The sequence below is a fragment of the Glycine soja genome, chromosome 2, assembly GCF_004193775.1.
Source record: "Glycine soja cultivar W05 chromosome 2, ASM419377v2, whole genome shotgun sequence".
NCBI lineage: Eukaryota > Viridiplantae > Streptophyta > Magnoliopsida > Fabales > Fabaceae > Glycine > Glycine soja.
The window spans coordinates 48,269,202-48,286,466 of NC_041003.1; the positions used below are offsets into that span (position 1 = coordinate 48,269,202).

At 32.8% G+C, this 17,265-nt stretch overlaps 2 protein-coding genes and 1 pseudogene across 2 annotated transcripts; all 3 read right to left on the reverse strand.

The window, feature by feature from the left end:
• Positions 1 to 2,212: 2,212 nt before the first annotated feature.
• Positions 2,213 to 5,911, reverse strand: LOC114401212 (rhodanese-like/PpiC domain-containing protein 12, chloroplastic). Its single transcript, XM_028363678.1, has 8 exons — positions 5,610 to 5,911; positions 5,145 to 5,273; positions 4,934 to 5,025; positions 4,443 to 4,543; positions 4,116 to 4,226; positions 3,608 to 3,716; positions 3,174 to 3,224; positions 2,213 to 2,645 (listed from the first exon to the last, which is right to left on the reverse strand). The coding sequence occupies exons 1-8, from the start codon at positions 5,812 to 5,814 to the stop codon at positions 2,565 to 2,567; spliced, it is 879 nt and encodes a 292-aa protein (XP_028219479.1). The 5' UTR covers positions 5,815 to 5,911; the 3' UTR covers positions 2,213 to 2,564.
• Positions 5,912 to 7,056: 1,145 nt separating this feature from the next.
• On the reverse strand, positions 7,057 to 12,581 carry LOC114401222 (annotated as a pseudogene).
• A 921-nt stretch (positions 12,582 to 13,502) lies between these two features.
• LOC114401241 (vesicle-associated membrane protein 711) lies at positions 13,503 to 17,047 on the reverse strand. Its single transcript, XM_028363710.1, has 4 exons — positions 16,707 to 17,047; positions 16,412 to 16,602; positions 15,295 to 15,458; positions 13,503 to 14,204 (listed from the first exon to the last, which is right to left on the reverse strand). The coding sequence occupies exons 1-4, from the start codon at positions 16,921 to 16,923 to the stop codon at positions 14,117 to 14,119; spliced, it is 660 nt and encodes a 219-aa protein (XP_028219511.1). The 5' UTR covers positions 16,924 to 17,047; the 3' UTR covers positions 13,503 to 14,116.
• Positions 17,048 to 17,265: the final 218 nt, after the last annotated feature.

Below are 17,265 nucleotides of genomic sequence, written 5' to 3' on the forward strand. Positions count from 1 at the left end.
ATTGGATTGAAGGAATTGGAAAGAGTCGCATTGGAAGGGTAAGGTTTAATACGAACAAGGGTGGGGAGGAGTTTTCGGAGAGGGAATAAAAATGGATTTTGGTCTGTTTTTTCATGTCAAAGGACGTGGAGGTCAAAAGATGTGGACACAATTTAGTTCCAAGGTGCAAGTTGTTACTAACATCGCATGCTAATGTATAGTTTTTGTTTTTAATTATAGTGAAAATGTGCCAAGTCTAAACTTAAACTTGTCTTGATCATGAGCAATAGTTAGTCTTGAATATATACCGTCTTCTTTTCAATTTGAGTCAATACAACTATGCTACTTATGATGTATTTCCCTCATTAACAATTTGTTTATTTTTATACATAAGAGAAATATGTGATAGGATAAATAATATATGATGGAAAGAGAAAAAAAAAAGAATGTGTTGTAGAAAAAATTAAGTAAGAATAAATCAAAGTCATATATTATTAGTCGCTCTAATATTGGTTTAATCTTATTATTACCTTCAATAAAAAGATTCATATATAAGTGAAACTCATAATGTAATGTCATATTAAAAGTATTATATGACTTTGTTAAAAGTTCTTATGAAGCTTATTCGGCCTTAACTCGTTATATAATAACTTGTGTTGAAAATTGAAAGTGTTTAGTTAAATTGAGGAAGGTAACTTATGATTTTCTTTTTGCAAGTTATTTTTAATAAATAAGATTATTTCAATACTCTCCATTGCAACAATTATTAAGAGCGCTCTTAATAATTAGATTATTTGCCGCGACGTGGCTTATTCTTTTCAATTCTTTTTAGTTTAAAATAAAATAATGGATCGGTATCTCAAAATAATATATAACCCTGACTAATTTAATTCAAAATCAGATGCGTTTGTCCCCATACCTGTTCTCTATTTTTGTTTTGGATGCTGCATCATTCATCAATAATACCAAATCCTTTACACGAAATTTCTCATAATAATTACAAAAGCTGTAATTAATTTGTTTGCACCATGTTGAATGGGGAGGATTACGCAGTGTATAAGCAATCAAATCAGCAAAATGCGAGATCAGGATGTGAGAGAGAAAGACAATTTAAAGATTTGGAAATTACTTAGCAAAACTCAAAAGGTTGAGAAAAACAGATTTTCCATAGATATTTTTTGTCAAATATTAAGCAGAAATCACCTTTCTCTCATAAAGTAATGAAACTAGTCTCTCTCTTTTTTTTTATACATAATTAGTCTTCCACGTAACAAAAAATGAATGAATTTGTATTCTATTTTCCTCATCTAAATTTACGAAATGTTCTTTTTTGTAAACTGAGCAAAAATGCAAATATTCTATTCCTAATAGAATCAAAGGAAATTATTCAATTGGAACTTATTTAATTTCTATTTGTACTTTACAAAGTTTGATTTCACGTTCTAAGCATTTGACAGAGCTTATTATATATTGTTCTTCTCTATATTGAGGTTGTGCATTTAGTTGCAAGAGAATGGGGAGCTGAAAATAAGCATTACGTGAGCCAAGGATGATAAATAAGAAAACAGGAATCCTAGTAACACTCTCTAACACTCTTTTTGAATACTTTTGTTTGATCGATTAAAATTTATTAAAAATTATTAATTTTAATAGATTTTATTTTTCATTTAATATAAATAAGAGAAAAATATTAATTAAGAAATAAAACCTATTAAAATTAATAATTTTTAATAAATTTTAATTAATCATAAAGAGAATATTCGGAAGAGAGTGTAACTAGCACTAATTGGATTTACTATGAAAAGATGAGTTCAATAATCAACTATAACTATTATCAGTTGTTATAATTAATTCCATAAAATAATTTTTATTCAGAATTATTAAGTGCTTTAACAATAATCTGTTTTGTTTAAATTATATAAAAATATTTTTTATACTGAAATGCACAAAAAGGGGGGAAATTATTTCTAATAATTGAGTTTGTTTTCAAAATACTCTACTGTGCTCAAATAAATTAGAATAAGAAAAGTTAATTACAATACAAATACTAATCTAAAAGCTTTTAACCAATAATGTCCAAAATTTTACGAATAAAAAAAAAGCTTTTTATCAACAAATAAGGTTCTTTTTATCACTTTGATAATTTTGTCAAGAAAAACAGCTTGTATGTTTTTTTTATCCGTAGAAATTGAAATAATTCACACATCCTACTCAATCAATTAAGCTAAACTCCTTAGTAAAAAAAATAAAATTAAAGGTACTCAATCAAGGAACCCTTAACCCAGCTATGATTCCAGCCAGGAATAGAGAGCCATAGTATTGAAACTTGGAAGGGAATTACACAGAAAAAAATATGATAAAACAAGTAACAATTACTTGCTGAGAAAATCATAAACCACCTCACAGCCAAGGCCAGCTTCACAAAAAATCTAGCACTTGATATGTAGCCTCTTACTCTTAATCCAAAATAAATACATGTCCGTACCAAGAGAATTCCAATTCCTAAAGGTAACATGGACATCCCACAAAATCTTGCTCTCATGTTCAAAGATAGAAAGAGGACAAGTAAAGGACTACATTGTAAATCAATATGTGGGAACTGATGGATCAACCTGGACAGCATAGGCATGGATTCCCCCAGAAAGATTGTATACTTTCCTAAAACCCTGAAAAGTTCAGCAATCAACAATTCCGACATACATTTCTTTTTTACATGAAAATAAAAAAAGGGGCAAGGGAAAATCAGAAATCATATGGAAAACAACCAGCGTGACATATAAAAAAACATTGTCATCCTACATTGACACCTTGTTCATTAAATTACAAAGAACAAACAATGACCACTTCACTGCAACTTGTGAAAATGAGAATTAATTCCTAAGTTGGTCAAATCCATTTCGAGATACGGACATTGGTGAGCAATAGGTATTAAAAACCATCATGAGATTTTCTTTGATCAAGTTGAAAGTTGAAACTGTTTATCCATTAGTTGTCTACAGTCAAAAGCATTTCTATCTTGAAAGCAACAAACGCATGCAACATGTCTAAAAGTCATACAATTTTACAGTATAACAATAATTGTCTGCATGGCTTGGAAGTTGCATTGTAATATCAGTAAGTAAAACAAATGATGAGGCAAAACACATACACACTTGAACTTGAAGGCCTGACAAAAAGTGGAGGAAAAAAAATACCTGTGACTGCAACCACTTGGCAACTTGTAATGACCGCATGCCATGATGACACTGCATTCAGAAGTCAAGTTATTGAATGCACAGACACACAAAAGAACAAGCCTTTCTAAAATCAGATCCAAATTTAATCATTTTGTGCATTGCAGCAACAAGTTAACTGTGCGGCCAGACAGAATACAATATTAAATATTAAATAGTAAACTATTCTGAAGAAAGATGGATGAATTTAAAATTCAAAATTATTGCTTTCTTAAATATCTCGAAAGAAAGGCCTCTAAAAATTCAAACTTGGACTGCAAAGGCAGGAACCTATTCAAAGAACTCCAGTTTCAATCAATCAATTTAGAGAACAGTAATCAATTGGCATTAGTGGTCTAGTTTCCTGGATATCTTCTAATAGAAATGACATCTTTTAGAAGAAAAACTGCACTTACCAGAACATAAGTATCCTTTTGAGGGTCAAATTTGGTAGTTATTTCAGGCCCCCAGCTTCCAAATTGTCGGAGGGGAAGAACGGTAAATCCTGGCAAAGATGCTTTGGCCCTGTGCATGTTGAGAATGTCATTTAAATGAAGAAAAAACAAATCAGCTACTAAATTAAAATTAAGCAACATAGGAAGATGATTCCAAAAACAACAGAACAAAAGAAAAATAGATGCAGGTAAGTGTAAGAGCTACTAAATGAATATCCCAACCAGTCAAATAAAAGTAGATCCCCTTGCCTTTGAGATGTCAAAAGAGCATAAATATTGAAAATTGAAATGCTCTCAAAACTTTCAATGAACTATATCTTATTTTCACTTTTTTTAAGCTTATTGCCAATCATATCAACTTATAATCAGTCACTTGGTCTATTTACAAATATTTAACCAAATGCTATCAGACAATAATTCATTTCAAGATTTTCAAAACTAATTATGGTTGAAGAAAATATGAGCATACACTTCTTCAGGCTCTCGCACATCAATTAACTGTGCCCCGTCAAAAAAGCTGGGATCTTGAATTTTCACATGCAGCTCATCAGGTTGAATGTCTTGAAGAATTGATTCTTCCCTATCAGGTAAAGTAGAAAATTTACAAGTCATAAGAACACATGTTGGAACTAATAACAACAATCACCAAGCATTATTCCACTAGGCGGTGTTGGCCAATTGGATCAAAACGACACCATTAGGCTCTATCGAAAGCTAAATATTCAATAAATTTTCATTGAAATTAAACACATTTAATCATCCAATTCAGAAGACAGAAACTTAAGCCTGGAAATACCTTTCAGATAAAACCTGAAGCAGGTGCCATCCAAATTTCGTTTTGCAACTTACCACTTTGTTTAAAGGTGCAGTAAATGCAGCCTCCTCAAATTCAGGAACCTGTCACATTTTCACCATCAGACATATTTTCAATCAATCACATAATTGCACTGTTGTAGTAAAATTAAAGGGAGAAAAAACAGCACTTCTAGTTCTGTGACTGTAACCAGATCACTACCTCATCTGCTTCCTCTACAGAATCATACCGCAAAATTATAATCAGTTAAGTTAAATGCAAGAAAAAGTATAATATCTAATTTGTCCCGTTTCTCACCTTCCCAAAGAAAGTTCACAGTAACTGTGTCTTTTCCTCTAACAGATAAAGACAGATTCATTTATCACTGATGAATACCATCTGAAAGCGGTAAAACCGCCTTCAAACAAAGCACAAAAGGTTGCAAATTCAAGTAAAGCCTAAAAACAAGGTTTAATTGAATCTTAAAAGCATACCATTTGTCCCTTTCTGACCCACCCAAGCATCCCTCCTTCTTCTTTGGATGGGCACAGTGAATATTCCACAGCAAGATCACTCAAATCTTCACCTGAACGCACAAAAACAGAGCCTTAAAAAGATAAACTGGAAATAAATAAATATCTTCCAAAACCTAACCCCCACACATCGGTAGGAGAAAAAGAACAGAATTCCCTCAGAGTCATTAACCTGAAGAGATTCTTTGCTGAATATCTAACAGAAGCTTCTGGTCATCTTCTTTGACCAACAAATGCTGCACCAATATCTCCCTTGGCCTATCACCTTCAGCAGCAGCACTAGCCCCAGTGCCATACGAAGCTGAAAAAACAGATTTTTTTTTAAATGAAAAACTACATCTTTTTATGAATTTCTTTTACCATCTTACAAAAAAAGTGTCGATACATAATCTAATGCTATCAGAAACAAAATTCACAAGAAGAAGCATTAAGGGGTTTGCAGAGCACCACTAACCCCAGTGCAATACGAAGCTGAAAAAAAGTTTAAAAAACAGTTTTTTTTTTTAATGAAAAATTACATCTTTTTATGAAATTTCTTTTACCATCTTACAAAAAAAGTGTTGATAGATAATATAATGCAATCATAAACAAAATTCAGAAAAAGAAGCATTAAGGGGGTTTGCAGAGAATGAGGGACCTGTTGCTTTGGGAGGCATGAAGGGCACAAAGGGTGAAAGAGGCAGTGAAGGTGGGTGGAAACGGAAGGTTCTGGGGAAAGATGTGAGAGTGAGAGTGTGAGTGTTGTGAGAGAGGGAAAAGGAGAATAAGATTGAGGGATGGAGGCAAGGTTTTTGGGTTGTGACTCCCACCCTTAACTGACAAACTGATCTCAACATTGACATTGCTGCTATTGCTATTGATATTTGCCTGGCAGAAACAATACACACAACTGGTTTTGACAGATTGATTATATAAACATCGTCTCGTGCTCAAGAGTCAAATGCTATGGACACTTAAATAGTCAAATGCTCAATTCATTTTTTTTTTCTCAGTTTTTTTTTAACTATGATATTGATATTGATAGTAAAAGTGATTAATTTTTTTTTCAGTGAAAACTGTTAGTAGCCAGCACACGGATGAGTATTCCATCTTCTAATACGGGTCTATTTTCTACTTTATTGTTCTATACTTATTGGCGTTCGAACCTTATATCATAGTCAAGAGATATAACTTATATCAATTGTTATCGATTCTTTGTGTATTTTTTATTATTAATCATAGTAATTATTAATGGCTTAATTATTATTTTTTCCTTTCAAATTAGGCTTATTTTTCTTTTTCCCCTAAATTTAATTTATTTTAGTCCCTCAATTTCAAAAAATCTTTTTTAGTTCTTCATTATAAAGAAAAAACCTTAAATTGATTTTGGGTTACTGGATCTTTATTTTTTTTTATGAAAACTATTAAAAGAGCATTTTTCGAAATCAAACGACTAAAAAATTTAAATTTGATAAACAAAAACAAAAACAAAAATGACTCAATATTATTAATCTTTCTTATTTTTTTATTTGCTTAGTCTCTCAAATTTATAATAAGTTTGGTTTTAAAATTAATCTTTTTAGTCATGTAATTTGAAAAAAAAAATCTGTTTTACTCCCTCATTCCAAATATCATTAGAGATTTGACTTACATGTCGTGTTCCTAAATAAAAAATTCTAGTCATTTACATTTTTTTGTCCTGGGTGAATTACTAGTCATTTACATGATAACTCATTCTAATTTTGCATTCTTATTATCCAACCACGTGTTTTTTCTTTTCAAAGTATCCATTGTGAAAGAATTTGGACAAATAACATTTGGGTAGAATGACTAAAACAATTTTTTTTAAAACAGTTACAGAGCCGAAAGGTATTTTTGAATTTTTCATACAATTTTTCTATACATTTTTTGGGTTATTATATTTCTTTTAACTATTATTACTCCTTTAAATTTATTTCATGGGAATTAAGTTCTGCCGGTTATTCCTCCAAAAAAAAAGTTCTACTAGTACGACTTAGTATTTTGGCAAAAAATATCACAAACTTGGCAGTGCTTTTTACCAATTTGTATATACTCAATCACTGTACTTAGTGGTTAAGAACATGTTGCATCCAAATGGTCCAATATCATTTCCCCAGTCAACAAAATGACTTTTATTCTCTATTTACTGTTTTCCTTAGCTTACATAAAAATTGAACTTGGGACCTGTTAGCTATACTCTAGATTCTTTCTTTCTCACTTGAGCTTAGCTCATAAAAAATGCTTACCAACAACTATTACAACTTACAAGAACAACCTATTCCTTTCTCCTTCTTATAGCCATCTCCTAAAAGTGAACCTAGATTAGTTCCTTGTGGTATTGTCCTGTATGCAATGACATGTCAACTCATTCATTCTAGCCTTCCTAGGTGGAAGTTGAGAAGGAAGCACCCGAGGAACCATTTGAAGGGGTACAAGCATAAATGAGTAAGCCCAAAATGAGGATGATGGCCCCAGCCATAAAGCCTGTTGGAAGAGAGGAGGCAACATGTTAGGTGCAGAATTGAAGCTGGCTTCGAGGGCCAGTACCTCCAGAAGCTTAAGAGAAAGAAGAGAGAATTACGCAAGGGAAGTCTTATTTCTTGTGCTTGATTGATTATTTACATGGCTATTTATAAGAGTTCCTAGTAACAGAATTTGTACTCTTCTGACTACAGGAATATTCTATACGGTTATACTTGTCTAGCTAAGGGGGACAAGGTACAATCAACCTGAGTATGGTGTATGGTGTCAAGCTGAGCTGATGTTGTTTCCCAGATTACCCTTACGCGTAGTCCTTCAGGTATGTAGGCCTAGTAACCTTTCTTTTGGGCTTCTCTGCTATCTGTACCTGTTGATCCTGCTTCTGCACCTCTTGATCTTGCTTCTGCTCCTTAATGCCCTTGCTTCCTGGTGTTATGTTTGCTGTTCCTGATATGCTATCACAACACCAAGGTATGGCAATTGCATGGTGAACACATAGATGGATATTGGGACTGCCACAAAGCCAAATTGCATTAGTTGGGTATGTCTCATAATTTCGCATTAGCATGTATTTGTATTGGGGGAAAATAACAAATATTTCATCATAACTCTCCTCCCTTGGTTTCCCAAATTCCAGAGCAAGGTGGGAATATAAACAAGAAATTCTTATATGGTTTTGAATGACCATGTGTTCATGGTTTCAATCAATCTTCACTTGACACACAGTTTAGTTTCATTAAATCTTTCCTGTAAATTGAAAAATTCGGCTATATATATCATGTAGAAATTAGTGGGGACCATGGATACTTCCATGATTCCGGCCAATCTTATCATAACATGTAACCAAGTTTCATTAACTCTTTCTAATAAATTGAAAATTTCGAATACTAGTCACATAAAGATTAGTTAGGACCATGGACATATGTTGGTCGAAGACCATTCAATAATTGCACCAATATGAACTTCAGTACAGTTATTCTCGGTGAAACAATTCGCATACCTGAAAATGTGGAAGCAAGACAAGATACAACAGCTGAAGAGATCTTCAGGAGATGAAGCAATGCAATATTGAAACCTATGTTTACAATAATAAACAGCAGAGGAAGCAGAGGGGCACCATCACATCCTGGAACCATAAATCAGTTTCTTTCATTACAATTATCATTAAACTAAGAATAGAAAATGGGAATTTTAAGTCAACTCATCAAACAGGTAATTGCACTTCTTCTAGAAATTTTACATGCAGGCAATCTTGCCTTGTATAAGAGACAGATGATCTAGGTAATCTTGCCAGTATGGTAACGTGCTTAAAATTGGGAGTGAAATATTTAGGAATGACTTTTCACACAATTTTTTTCATAGCTCATTCCTGAAATTTTCACCCTCATTTTTAAGTGGACACCAAACTTACCACTAGACGATATGACAATATGAAAAGGAAATATAGCTTACCGCTTGTTAATGTACCAACATCTAGGAAGCAGGCTGCACCATCTTTAAGGTAGTTTGGTAGTTGACTGAGGGGATGCCCCATAATTTTGACAAGAAGGGAAGAAGAAGGCATACGAATAGTGCCTACACTAAGCATATATTCTTGCATTTAGACGACTAAAATGCATTTATATAGTAAACACTTAATTGTAATCCAAAAGATGAATATATTTCATGAAAGATTGCAGGACACCTACTTGGAAAGCGGATCCGTATGAATTGACAACAAAAAGGTCCATACAACAACCTCCCTATTTCAGATAATATTGAATACTGATTAGTATATTCCATGTCAGGAAAAAAATGTCAGGTTTAAATAGGACTAGTTTAGCAGCATGCATCTGAAAAGTGTGGTTTGGAAGCACAATTAAGTGAAAGTTTTACGTATACTACAATTCAGTAATATTGTTCTCTGCATTATAGTTTGAGACACATGTGCTTGTGAGTGCAGCAGAAGTGTTATTGCATAATTCAGGTTGTCAAATGGCCTAAGAAGAGCATTGAAAGCCATAATTATCATAGACATGAATTAAAACAATTCACTATTGTGCGAACCTTCAGTTTTCGGGATGAATCCAAAAAGATTATTTCCTGCAAAGTATGAAAAGGGCAGTGTAACTGTAGAGAAATAGTTTGAAAGTTGGGGGGAATAGAAAAACTCAAAATGTTGGAAGGCGAATTGATTCTCAACATACAAATAATGAACAGATAAAACAAATTAAACCATGATAACCATCAGCACGGTTTCAGCCGCTTGGAGGAAAAATGAAACTATCATCAAAAGACTCCAAAACATACCACCTTCCTTTAATGAATTCCCAGCACCAGCTCCACTACAATAGTAAACAAAGGTACAAATAAGAAGGCCTTAGAAAGTTAACACAAATATCATATAGCTTGTACCAGACTCAGATACTTTATAATAGTAACATACATTTACAATGTTTATTCAACATGCCTTAGGAGAGAATTCTGTCAGTCCAAGAATTTTGACGTTGTTGTCCAGCATGAAACATGTAATTAACTTATTAACATTTGAAATCATTATGTTATATTTCATGTTTAAAATCATTAGGATTAAGTGAAGTTGTCTCGTAAGTATTTGAACAATACCTCATTAATTAAGGTATGTCACATGAGACTTTCCAATAAAGTAGTTTTTTTACCAACAAGCAACAATTTCTTAGACTTCAGAGTTTAAAGAAGGTTAAAATATATTTTTCATCTCCATAAATATGAAAATGTTCAGACTTCATTTCTATAAAAAATTTAGTCCGTTTTTATCCTTACAAAATTGAAATGTTCCTTTTTTGGTCGGGAACAAGATTTGGACAGCAAAACCTACATGCATTATTTTTTTACATCAGTTATATGCACAATCAATATAAAAAGTCACATTTACATCAATTATAAGCTTAACCAATGTAAAAAATCATTATCGTAAGTTCGAATTTATCCAAACCTACTTTTGGGTCAAAAAATGACACCTCAATTTTGTGAGGACAAAAAACATAATAAAAACTTTACAAAGACAAATTTCAAATATTTTTATATTTACGAGTAAAAAAACATATTTTAACCTTTGAAAAACAAACCTAATAGAGTAATAGTATCATTAAATCCATTTGTTTGACTACTAATAATAATTGTGACAAGATGCCTAGACTTTCAGAATTAGTTTGTTGACAAAATCGTTTGTAGACCATGTTCATTACTGTAGCATCATGGTTCAACAATGCATCCTTTTTGACACTCATAACCTGAGTCACCATGGTCTAAGATCTTTAATAAAATTAGATGTACTACTGACCTTGCTTCAGTAACAACTACACCAATGGTTACAAGAAAGCATCCGAGTAATTGGTTGACTTCATATCTTCTCCCAAGAAAAATAAATAATTGACAGGAGTATTTGTCACACTAGAAAAGTCTGCAAAAGAATAGGTTAAAAGTGTGTTTGGACGAGGAAATTTAAAATTCTGATAAATTTTAAATTCTAAAAATTCTAAATACTTCAATTGAAATTTTTTTATTTTCAAAATTTTGTGTTTGAATAAAAAAAATTAAAATTGTGAGAATGAAAGAAAATGAATGCAAAGAGAAGAGAAGATATGATTGGTTTGCTTCCAAAGAAAAGAATATTGATGCGGCATGGGAAGTTGTAGGGAGACCGGGACACCACGGCTTACACGACCACACCCGACAACATTCAGTCAATAGCGCAAGACGTGACCCAGACCCTTCGTTGCGTGATGGATAGCAACGCCTGCTCTCCTGACTGGCGGGTGCAATTCTACGTGTTCCCATACGCCTACACTCGGTCGATGCTCCACAAGTTCAGACGGTGTTTCTTGCATATGAGGATTATCGATGTGAGGGAAACGTCACGAATTCAAGAATGACATTTCGAAACTTTCAGGTGTAAGAGAAAATGAAGGTTAAAAAGAAAATAAGCTAACATTTTAAAAGATTCTTCTGTTAAGAAGATAATTTTAATTTATTACCTTTTAGAAGGAAATTGAAATTTCACATTTTTAGTTGTTTAAAATTTTGTTTTAAAATTCCAAAAATTCAAATTTTTCATAAAAAAACATCCATGAATTTTAGATCACAGAAATTTAAATTCTCTGATAAATTAATTTTCTCGGTAAAAATTCTCTATCCAAACACACTCTAAATTAATTACCCAACTTTATTTTACATTTTACTAAACACCTACACAAGTTGTAAATATATGAGCTAAACACATATTATCATCCTCTAGAGCAATCACGCAGATGCAAGAGTAACAGGAATTAAGAATATATGTATGCCAGATTCAGACTCTGACCATTATCGTGGAGAAATAAAATTACACAACTAAAAGATAATATATATTCTTAGCATCTCTAACTATAGCAGTCCAAGGTGCATTACCCTCCAGCATCAGCATCATTATTTATGCTGTACATTGTCAACACTGAAAGTATAAGCATTGTAGAGACTATAACAATTTATTACAAAATAATGAGATATTAAATAAGAGTATTTTAGTCTACTTCTATGAAATATTCTTTAATCAATGTTACACAGTTGCAGTCTGAGTATACACATTCCACTCTAAATCTATGAAGCAAACTAACACCAACAAAATTTCCATTAACGGCCTACTGTATACTATATAGTATGAATATCATATCAGTGCATCATCGCAAAATAAAACAAACTTGATGTAGTGATGGAAGAAATTAGAATGAGTTGAAAATGTGATTCAAAAGGGTGCAAAGTTAGTTACCTCCTGCGGCCATTCCAGTGGCAGCAGCAAGAGCCTCCAACAGACCAACAACTATAAATGGAGCCTTCGGAGTATCTAACATCTCATCAGTAACTATGCCCGCATGGTGTCGAATATACAAAATCGCAAAGTACACTATTACATATCTGTAATAAACAATAATATACAACATCAATCATTCAGTGCTTAATGTTTCGAATTCAATTCCCTTTCTTGTTGCCTACATTTCATATTGAGATTAATTTAGATATACTTTTCAATTAAGTCTGTCGCAATCACCCAAATCAACATTTGACCATAAAATCACCTTCAAAAAAAGGAAACAATTCTTGGACACGGAGTGCCCAAAAGGTTTGCACAAAACCATGTGATGATTTTGCCCAAAAAAATTACACAACAAAGAGAGAATTAAAAATGAGAAATAAAATAATTAACGTGACCAAAAAAGATAAAAAAATATATAAAAAGTATAAATAATATAAATTTTATATTTTATTCACCATACTAAAAAGAAAGCTTTGGCCAATACATCTCCAGGGAAGGGTTTACAAGTAATAACAAGAAAGCTACATTTAACTATTTAATTGTCAACATTTATAGATTCCACTAGCAAAAAAAATATTTATAGACTCCATGACAATAAATAAACTATATAAGTGATTTTGATATCAAATTTAATTCAAAATCTTAAAAAACATTAAATTTGTTGATCATTTTTACTTCCTTACTCAATATGTTGATTTTTATTTAATGTAAGACTCTTCTCGCTCACTTATCATTTTATGGAAATGGGATTACAGTAGATAGTTATAAAAAAGAAATGGACTAGCATTAGCATAATGTTACCTGTCTATTACCATCCCAAACACCATTCACTAAAAGTGCATTACCAGACGTACAAGTAGAGCAGGTACTTTTTCTTTCCAGTAAAAAAAAAAAGTAGAGCATGTACAATATGTCATACAGAATGAATTTCCATTCTCAGAAACAATATAATTAATAACTTTTAAGTTTCAGATTATCTATTTCTTAAAACATATTTTGCGGAATATTTTTTTACTAAATTGGTCCTAACTGCTATTCATATAGTCCATGTTTGGTTCAACTTGTTTTAATAATTTTTATGTAATATTGTGTAATAACTTTTGAAAAAGGAATTATTTCCTCAAAATTAAGTTAAACTAACTTGCAAGTTGCAATACGAAGACAAAAATGACATAAATTACTAAAACCATAGATCAGATTATCAGAAACGTTGTTGCTGATTATAATGGCATGGGTCTCTCACATCACAATCACTTTTCTTTGGACCATTTCAGAATCACCAACCCGAAGAGAAAACAAAGTCACGAACCTTAATACTTCACAGTTAACACTTGACGCATAAAAAAGGTTAAAACAGAAAAAGATAAATTTAAGAATATATACATTAAGCTTATGCGGTTCACATGCATCAACTGGACAAGAGAACCTGGCCGAGCAGTATAAAATCTCCCTTCACTAAGCTATGAAGGGACAAATGGAATTTAAGGTTTACCCTTCTCCCTCTTGAACAAGAGAACATCCATGACACGTTGACAACCTCACGCTGCAACACTATACATCAATCAAAATCTCAGCCATTTTCTGGTTCAATCCAAATCTTTGGGCTGGTAGGAGAATACAATAAATAACATGATACAATAGTTTTTTTTTTGCCCCTCAAGTCTCATAATGAAAAATACAACCCAAAACACTTGAATCTATTACAAGAAATTTACTAGCACAAAAGTGGACAACCCAGAAATTAAGTTGAAGAAATGGGAGTCTGCATAACAATGGCAGATAAAAAAGAAGTGACCTCTGCAAGCTGAAGAAGACAAGAAAGCACACATAAAATTCACTTGCCAATCCTTCACTTAAAAACAAGATGGTAGCGCAGGCCCATGGCAAACAAATGCCAATACAACATAAACTATCACTAGTAGGACGACTATAAGTGCAATCCTGCAACATGCAATCAATTTAGTCAGTGAGACCCAAAAAACTGAGCATAATCATAGCTAAAGATTGATTAATTGTATTATGAAGTTGTATGAAGGAAACAAGTTTGTTGCCTACTATTTGAAATTATTCTAAAAGTACGATAGTAGAGATAATTCAAATTTTACTTAATTGAACTCTCTCACCACACAAATACTTACATTAATTAATACTATTGACATGTTGTAAGTTAGAAATCCTCACATAGCCCTTCCACTTAAGGGTGTTCAAGTAAGGGCCCATTTGTTATTTTGTTGGATAGAATTGATTTTGAACCATTGGACATAATTGGAATATGTCCAAATTAATAACCATAGAATTATATTGGTACACGTGTTTTTGTTAGAAAGTGCATGACATGAGTTTCCAACACCAAAACAGAGGCTATATCTAAGTTTGAAACTGTCTCATTTATTTCTCCATTACTCAGGTGTGCAATAGTTTCTGAATAAACTTTTTGGTAATTTTGGTGAGAAATGGGTGTGTTCTAGTGTTGCAGTACAAGTGTGAGGTGAAGTTCTACATCGAATAAAAGTGAAAAAATTGAGTACCATATAAGTGAGGAGAAAACCCATAAACCTAGGCCTTAAGGTTTTGGATTAAAGTGTGATATCAAGTTCCCTTATGTAGTTGCTCATGGTTCATTGGTGTAAATCTTCCTCCAACCTTCTTCACTTCTACATCTTCTAGTCTTCCTTTCTCTAATAATTTTTCTTCTTTTATAATTTAATAAAAATTTAACAGTGGAATTATTCTATCAAGAAAAATGTTTTGGCACATTGGGAAGTTTTTGCCAACACTTCAAGTTCCAACCTAGAACCTCTACCTTAATCCCCACACAACCAACAACCTAAGTTTAAACCCAGGTGGTTTCCATCAGAATCCTATCAAATAATTATCTATTTACTCTAGATGATTCCAAGGGTATTGGCACATATTCCATTTATTTATGAATATAAAAAGGATGGAGAAAAGGTTTCAGATTCATTCAAGAGACTGCATTTTTTCCTTATAAGTTCAACTAATAAGACTGAGGTTTAGATCAAGAATATACGTAAGCTTGACATTTCTCCACCAAACAGTGCTTCTGAAGCGACGAGCTTGTTTCCTGAAGCGAAATGTGTTTCCTTGCATATTAGCAGTTTTATCGACCAGCAATTCCAACCGATCACCTCTATCTAAAACTTTGTCAATATTTTCTATCATGACATTCCGTACCTGTTAAAGAACCCAAAAGAAAATAGAACACCCATGAGAACAGCACAAGTGAATCAAACAAACATAAGGCCCAATTCGGATAAACTTCTCAACAAACACTTATGAGAGAAGAAAATAAGGAGGTAAAATAAATCAAGCTTCTCCCACAAGTTAAAATGAACTTATAGTCTGATACACCTTAACTTTTAAAAGCTCTCTTATAATATCTTCTCTAAAAGCTAAAGTGCGTGACTAGATTTTAACTTGAAGGAGAAGTTTGGTTTATTTTATTTCTTAAATCTTTGCCTGCTATGCAAGAGTATAGCAAATTACAAATTCTGTCTTAGTAGAGCATGTATTTTATTACTATTAAATTGAAGTAGTTAATGGTGGGGTTACCATTATCTTTTTTGGTAACAAATATGTGTTCCTAAGAAAAGCAATTTGTCCATTTTTTCGGGGTCTGGAAGGGGCGTGGAAACACATAAGAACTCTTGAATTGAAATGGAAAAATAGATGTAACTCCAATTATTTCGGAAATGGTAAGATCTTTGGCACAAGAACGCAAGAGGAGGGGTTGATCCGTATCATCTTGACTTGGTGCCTATTTCTTCTCTTATTAAAGTGCTTATATAAAAGCTTATCCAAACATCCAAACTAGACACAAGTATAAAATGTAAAATTCAAAGTGTATATCAAATAGAAATGCTTCTCATTAGTCATTATTAGATGTATTTGTCCCATTACTTATAAATTTAATGTCTATATTACATTTCTAAGGAACAATTATCTTGTTCATTGAACTTAGGCAGTGTTTGAATAGCTGAAAAAGTAAGAACAGAACTGAAGTTGAATTAAATGCAATTATACTAGTTATTAACTTATTAATTATCATTGTTAGGATTGTTCAGCCACACACTCACCGGCGCAATTAGTTCTCAATTTTCAATTACAACATAAAATCGATACGATACCTGAGACATTTCACCTTTGAGACGATTGATCCTATCGGCGTTAGGATCACTGGAGTAATACTCCATTTGCTGACTCAAAACCCTAGAGAACTCCTCGTTCATCCCGTAAGGCTGAGCGGAGTGAACGGCGCGTCCGTAAGTCCGCACGAACTTCTGATGAATATCCTCAAGAAACGCAAAAGGAATTCGCCCTAAAGAAAAATCAGTTCAAAAACAAAAAACGAAAAAATTAGGAATTAAAACGATTAGGAATTGAGCTGAAGAGAAGAGAATAGAACGGATCGGGAAAACGAACTTCCGGCGGTGTCGTCGGCCATGCAGAGAACGGTGAGTCCATCGGTGCGTTTAACATGGAAGATGTAGCGATCCTGAGAGTAAGAAACGTGCGTGTCGTTGTTGCCGGGGATTTTTTCAAGGATCTGACGCGCGATTGCGCTGGCGTTGGTGGTGGTGCCGCTGAACTCCGCCAGCACCACCGATCCACGACCAACCAGCGCGTACAGAATCCCCATTCGGTTTCGGATCGGAGATTAATTGAAGGAAGGAACTATCCACTTCGACACACACAAAACCCTTTTCTTCTTCTTCTTCTGTTCATCCACTGTCACTTTCTTCTTTACTTTTTTCCTTTTACCGCCACTAATCATTCCAATTTAATTTTTCACTTTGGATTTTAAAATTGCCTTCACACCGCCTTTCTAATAACCAAAAACTGCTTTCCCCCGCAACTACAATTTACTCTTCAAAATTTACATTAAAAAAAAATTACTCTTCAAAATTGTTAATTTAATGTTGATTTAATATTTTCTTCTTTTTTTTTCTTACCAATACTCTTCAAAATTTACAAATCACTG

What these genes read in the sequence shown, in the direction of transcription:
- LOC114401212 (XM_028363678.1), bottom strand. Translation starts at nt 5,814, where the DNA reads ATGTCAATGTTGAGATCAGTTTGTCAGTTAAGGGTGGGAGTCACAACC. An exon ending in CATGCCTCCCAAAGCAACAG is followed by an intron (nt 5,274 to 5,609) that starts GTCCCTCATTCT and finishes CTGTTTTTTCAG; the next exon opens with CTTCGTATGGCACTGGGGCT. An exon ending in CTTCAGGTTTTATCTGAAAG is followed by an intron (nt 4,227 to 4,442) that starts GTATTTCCAGGC and finishes TTTACCTGATAG; the next exon opens with GGAAGAATCAATTCTTCAAG.
- LOC114401241 (XM_028363710.1), bottom strand. Translation starts at nt 16,923, where the DNA reads ATGGGGATTCTGTACGCGCTGGTTGGTCGTGGATCGGTGGTGCTGGCG. An exon ending in TCAAAGGTGAAATGTCTCAG is followed by an intron (nt 15,459 to 16,411) that starts GTATCGTATCGA and finishes GTTCTTTAACAG; the next exon opens with GTACGGAATGTCATGATAGA. An exon ending in TGGAGAAATGTCAAGCTTAC is followed by an intron (nt 14,205 to 15,294) that starts GTATATTCTTGA and finishes TGCATGTTGCAG; the next exon opens with GATTGCACTTATAGTCGTCC.